Source organism: Notolepis coatsorum (genome assembly GCF_963971535.1).
Source record: "Notolepis coatsorum genome assembly, chromosome: 9".
Lineage (NCBI taxonomy): Eukaryota > Metazoa > Chordata > Actinopteri > Aulopiformes > Paralepididae > Notolepis > Notolepis coatsorum.
The window spans coordinates 30,035,351-30,041,350 of record NC_140173.1 but is presented as its reverse complement, the minus strand read 5'-3'; the positions used below and the strand labels follow the sequence as shown (position 1 = coordinate 30,041,350).

General features: G+C 46.8%; 1 protein-coding gene across 1 annotated transcript in view; it reads right to left on the bottom strand.

The window, feature by feature from the left end:
* Positions 1-2,185: 2,185 nt before the first annotated feature.
* Positions 2,186-6,000, bottom strand: part of LOC311234564 (sodium/calcium exchanger 1-like) — a gene marked incomplete at its 3' end in the record, with an annotated part of 397,303 nt that continues 393,488 nt past the window's right edge. The window contains exons 8-10 of the mRNA XM_084321813.1: positions 4,384-4,569; positions 2,630-2,719; positions 2,186-2,190 (exon numbers count right to left, since the gene is read on the bottom strand). Of these exons, the coding sequence (XP_084177939.1) occupies positions 2,186-2,190; positions 2,630-2,719; positions 4,384-4,569 (281 nt within the window). The remainder of the gene's footprint in view (positions 2,191-2,629; positions 2,720-4,383; positions 4,570-6,000) is intronic.

The window sequence follows — 6,000 nt, the reverse complement described above, 5'->3', positions numbered from 1 at the left end:
AGAGAGGAAAGTTGGTTAATTTCCACAAACTACCAGTGAAAAAAACAGTGTTGTTGGCACGTTGGCTCAGGCTGGCTGCACTCAGGCGGCGCGATCAGCCTGTTGGACAGGGAATGAAGATCTCCAGCGAACACTTCATTGCCTCGGATTATGTTGTTGTGGGTGGGAGGTTTGTCCAGAAGACCACTAATCAGCTGAAGCCTGATGCGGTTCCCTCGGTCTTCGACAGACAGACCGGCGCACCGGGCGCAGGCAGTTCAGCGTCGGGAGCATTTAGCCTGCTGGCTACCTAGCTCCAGTTCAACCAGCCGAGCGACGGGACCATTTAGCCTGCTGGCTACCTAGCTCCAGTTCAACCAGCCGAGCGACGGGACCATTTAGCCTGCTGGCTACCTAGCTCCAGTTCAACCAGCCGAGCGACAGGACCATTTAGCCTGCTGGCTACCTAGCTCCAGTTCAACCAGCCGAGCGACGGGACCATTTAGCCTGCTGGCTACCTAGCTCCAGTTCAACCAGCCGAGCGACAGGACCATTTAGCCTGCTGGCTACCTAGCGCCAGGTACCAGCGTTAGCTCCCGGAGCGATGGCTAGCTAAGCCAGGTACCAGCGTCAGCTCCCGGAGCGATGGCTAGTTAGTTAGCACCAGCCGGGTACCAGCGTTAGCTCCCGGAGCGATGGCTAGCTAAGCCAGGTACCAGCATCAGCTCCCGGAGCGATGGCTAGTTAGTTAGCAGCACCAGCCGGGTACCAGCGTTAGCTCCGGGAGCTGACGCTGGTACCAGGCTTAGCTAGCCATCGCTCCGAGAGGCCTAAATATTAAAGGCAACCAACTTGTGTCTAACCACGCCCAACTTGCGTCTAGCCACGCCCCCTGTGCGCTCTGTTGTGGCAGCATTATGTAGCAGTAATCCTCCCTGTTTTAAGATCTACAACTAGCTCAACTGGCAGCGCTGCTATGCTGTGGATCTGTGCGGTCCGTTGGTAACAAGTTCGATTCCCATCAATTTTTTTTTTTTTTTTTAACGTGCATTCTTTCGCCGGTTAAGTTTAGGCATGTTAACTTTAAGCATTGTTTCGGAGTTGGTTATGGTTAGGCATTGTTTCGGAGTTGCTTAAGGTTAGAAGGGTTAAGTTTAGGCGCTGTTAAGGAGCTGGTTAAGGTTAGAGTTTGTCTTAGAGAATGGCAATATTTTTTAACGTGCATTCTTTCGCCGGTTAAGTTTAGGCATGTTAACTTTAAGCATTGTTTCGGAGTTGGTTAAGGTTAGGCATTGTTTCGGAGTTGCTTAAGGTTAGAAGGGTTAAGTTTAGGCGCTGTTAAGGAGCTGGTTAAGGTTAGAGTTTGTCTTAGAGAATGGCAATAGACAGCCTATTTCCGCGCTGCAGCGCGAGGCAATAGACAGCCTATTTCCGCGCTGCAGCTCTCTCGCGCTGCCGCGGTCACATGGGCGTAGTGGCCAATCAGAGAAATGCTAAACACAAGTTGGTTGCCTAAAATATTCACGCCTCCGGGAGCTGACGCTGGTACCTGGCTTAGCTAGCCATCGCTCCGGGAGCTAACGCTGGTACCTGGCCAGCAGGCTAAATGCTCCCGACGCTGAACTGCCTGCGCCCGGTGCGCCGGTCTGTCTGTCGAAGACCGAGGGAACCGCATCAGGCTTCAGCTGATTAGTGGTATTCTGGACAAACCTCCCACCCACAACAACATAATCCGAGGCAATGAAGTGTTCGCTGGAGATCTTCATTCCCTGTCGAACAGGCTGATCGCGCCGCCTGAGTGCAGCCAGCCTGAGCCAACGTGCCAACAACACTGTTTTTTTCACTGGTAGTTTGTGGAAATTAACCAACTTTCCTTTCTCTTTCACACGGTAAAATTAGTTTGAACAGCCAGGAGCAATACAAAAAGAACCACGCGGTCCCGTTGTTTGGTAGGCAACATTTGACTGACCCGACAGTCCATGTTTACTATGCAGCTAATCAGCAGTGTATACACCAAACCAACACTGTGACGTCAGCAACAAAATGGCGCCGCCCATGGCGAAAACAGGGAAATTATATTTGATTTTTCAGACAAATAAGCAGGATTTCACATTTTATTATAGGACCCTGTCTTACACAAGGTACACAACAAACAAACTAGGATCACATTGTTCACTGCTTCATCTCCACTTTAAAGCTCCCAAACTCACACTGGTCAACAAGTAATGATTCACTACAAGTAGTAGTCTGAGTAAACACTAGGGATGTTCGATATTGGCTTTTTTACGGATAACCCATATACCGATATTGTCCAACTCTTAATTTCCGATACCGATACCAACCGATACCGATATATGCAGGGCCCCCCCCCCAAAAGAACTGAATAATTTCAGGTAATTAACATTACATATCTCTTGTTGTGGAATTAACACAACATTATGCATACTTTTGACAATAAATAAAATAAGAATTTGTTCTTACTTGCTTGCCTGGGTAAATATAGGTTACATAAATGAAAGAAAAAAATAAAAAAAATCTAATTTGAAAACCGATACCGATATTTTCCGATATTACATTTTAATGCCAATATCGGTAGGCCGATAATATCGGACATCCCTAGTAAACACACATGTTGGCACTGTACACTCACCTGGTACAGAGGTTCCCAGGGCGACGAACACCACTGCCGTGACGGAGTCCTTCAGGCCCACGGTGCAGCCGAAGTGAGAGGCCAGGTCCCCTAGAGTAACAATTATTACAACAACAATTATTATTAATAAATTAAATTATCATCATCATCGGCAACATAAACATCTTTGCCGTTTTGCTTTGATCCGTCACCAAACTAGGATCCAGAATTTCTTAGAATGTATACCTTAATATAGCATCTTACAAAAAGAGAAACTTTGGGCTGTATTATATTATATAGCATAAAGGAGTCACTTTTCAGAACGTAGGAAGTGCCAACGCTTGGTCAACGCAGCGTTTTTAGTAGATGCCGCGACGTTCTCTGGGTTTTGAGGTCGTGTTGCGGTTAATTTTAAAACTGAATGGAATCACACATCAGTCTCTATATTGGACAGGGGCTACAGGATATGCTCCCTGCAGGCACAAGAGAAGATAGGAGTCATTACGTTCCATCAAACATACCGCTGCAGCCTCACTGACTACAGGAGGACAGTGGAGGGGAATGTTCAGTTCAACCTGAGTTTGAAGCATTGGATCACAGATCACTGAAATGCAGGATCTGTGGTTACTAGAGTCCTATCCCAACCCCCAATGACATAACTCCCACTTCTACATTACAACAATAACTGTGAACCGGACTTGCATTGCTGCACTATACACTATTCCATCCATTGCAAGCCCCCCCCCCCCCCTCCATCCATTAACTCAACTGGACGGTCACTGTACTATTTATTGCACTAGCACTATTGCACTTGGGCCATTGATTTTATATTATTGATATTATTATTTGGCACATGCTATATTCAGTATGTTTGTATGCCAGTGGTGATGCTCTAAACTCAATTTCGTTGTACCAACAATGACAATAAAGATTCTATTCTATTCTTCTATTCTATCCTGGTGGTGTGATGCGAGAAGACAGCTGGGACACTGAGAGCCGTCAGACGCAGGGGGAGGGACGAGGGAGAGGTGAGACGTGGTGATTGGCTGGAGTCTTTGAATGAACACAAGCTGAGTAGGAGTAGGAGGTATTAGGGCTGGGCGATAAAATGATAACTATAATTATCGCGATATATTTTAATAATCGATATCGATTGATAATAATAAAAATATCAATACTTTTTTTCTTTTTTTTGTGACCTGCGACAGGGCAGTTTTAAAACCAGAGACAGTGGACAGACTTGTCTTTCTTGCCTGCAACTTAACGTAATGGCTTTGCTTGTCCAAATGACAATAGTGACCAAATTGAGATTTATTTTTCTCTTGTTCATTTATTTTGTTTGCTTTGTAATTTAAAATACAGTTTGAAACCGTCTGTACACAGTAGGCTATGTGTGCTAACAGAGCTAGTCTCCAGTCATGAGTCACGGTGCACATGTGCGGTGGTTTGTCCACCAAAAAAGCACCAAAAGATAGAAAAGAAACTAGCAGAGCCAGAACTGTTCAACTCCCCTGGAGCCACAGCCAGCAGAGAAGCTTGTTTACTTTCGCTTTCAAACCAGCTGCAGCCTGAGAACTGGAGTGTGAGGGGCTGTAACACTAAAGATGGCGGCAACGACAAAGAATTGTTGCAAAATAAACATACATACTTATAACAATATCGATAATTATAGATATCGAGTGATATGATATCGTTATCGATATCGTGATATCATTTTTGGCCATATCGCCCAGCCCTAGGAGGTATTGATGACATCACGGTCCCCAGTGGTGTACCTATGAACGCGGTGAGCAGTCCTATCATGCCGATGGACACCAGGAAGCAGGCCCAGCCGTTCCAGTAGTCGGTGGGCGGGACGAAGGCGAACAGAACCTTCCAGAACACGGTGAGGAAGTGCATGACGTAGTCGAAGCACGACGGCAGCTTCTCCTCCCCGCACTCATCATCATCATCATCCTCGCCTGAGGGGGGGGGGGGGGGGGGGTGAGGGAGAGGGGGAGAGGGAGAGGGAGAGAGGGAGAGAGGGAGAGAGAGTGAGAGGGAGAGTGTGTATGAATATAACTTCAAGGCCTAGAATATAATCATAACCTCCACTTTGACGAGAAGGTGAATGAGAGAGAGAGAGAGAGAGAGAGAGAGAGAGAGGTGTGGAGGAGAGGGAGAGTGAGAGAGAGAGAGAGAGAGAGAGAGGTGTGGAGGAGAGGGAGAGAGAGAGAGGTGTGGAGGAGAGGGAGAGAGAGAGAGATAGAGATAGAGAGAGAGAGAGAGAGAGAGAGAGAGAGAGAGAGAGAGAGAGAGAGAGAGAGAGAGAGAGAGAGAGAGAGAGAGAGAGAGAGAGAGAGAGAGAGAGAGAGAGAAAGAACGAGGGAAAGAGTGAGAGAGAGAGAGAGAAAGAGAGAGAGAGCAGAGAGAGAGAGAGAAAGAGAGAGAGAGCAGAGAAGGAGAGTGAACGTAGAAAGAGATGATGATCATCATCACCATCATCATCATCATCATCATCATCTGCATCATCATCACCATCATCACCATCATCATCACCATCATCATCATCATCATCATCATCATCATCATCATCATCATCATCATCACCATCATTATCATCATCATCATCATCCCTGCCTTAGAAGGGAGGCTCATGAGAAGGAGAGAGGATGAGAGAGGGAGAAAAGCGAGGGGCTAAATGAAAGCATGGGGTGTTTTTACATGACTACTACATCTCATTGACACGTACAGAACTGGACTCGTTGGAAACACTGAATACTTTTAGAATTCCCTTTTATTGATCCTCAGCGTTGCTCGGTCTGAACTGCAGCGTGCGCCCGGGGGACATTTTGAGTCGTCAGTGGTAAATATAATAATAATATAATAATAAACAAGGTGACTCCGACTGATCTCCGACCGTCTGCATGATGCAGCTGAGAGGCAGCAGACTGTAGGTGAGATATCACTCTCAGTTTACTGTCTTACATTTATTTTTTAATAAAAAATAAAAAAAAATCTCACTTTTTCTGTATTTTGCTCCCATCCCAATTTAGTCGTTATGCCAATTCCCTTCCTGGTCGTTGCGCACATTGTCCCACTGTCGGCCTAGGTAGGGTGTAGAACTACCACATGCCTCCTCCGATACAAGTTGAGTCAGCCAGCCGCTATTTTTCACCTGACAGCGAGGACTCTCACTGTGGGAATGTAACGTGTGGGAGGATCACACTACTTCCCCTTAGATCCCTTCCCTGCTGAACAGGCGCCCCGACCGACCAGTAGGAGTAGCTGTTTACAACAACCAGGGGACATACCCCGCCGGCTTCCCACCCGCTAACACTGCCAATTGTGTTAGTAGGGACGACTGACCAAGCCGGAGGTACCGCTGACAGCTGGATTCTATCCCAGAGTCT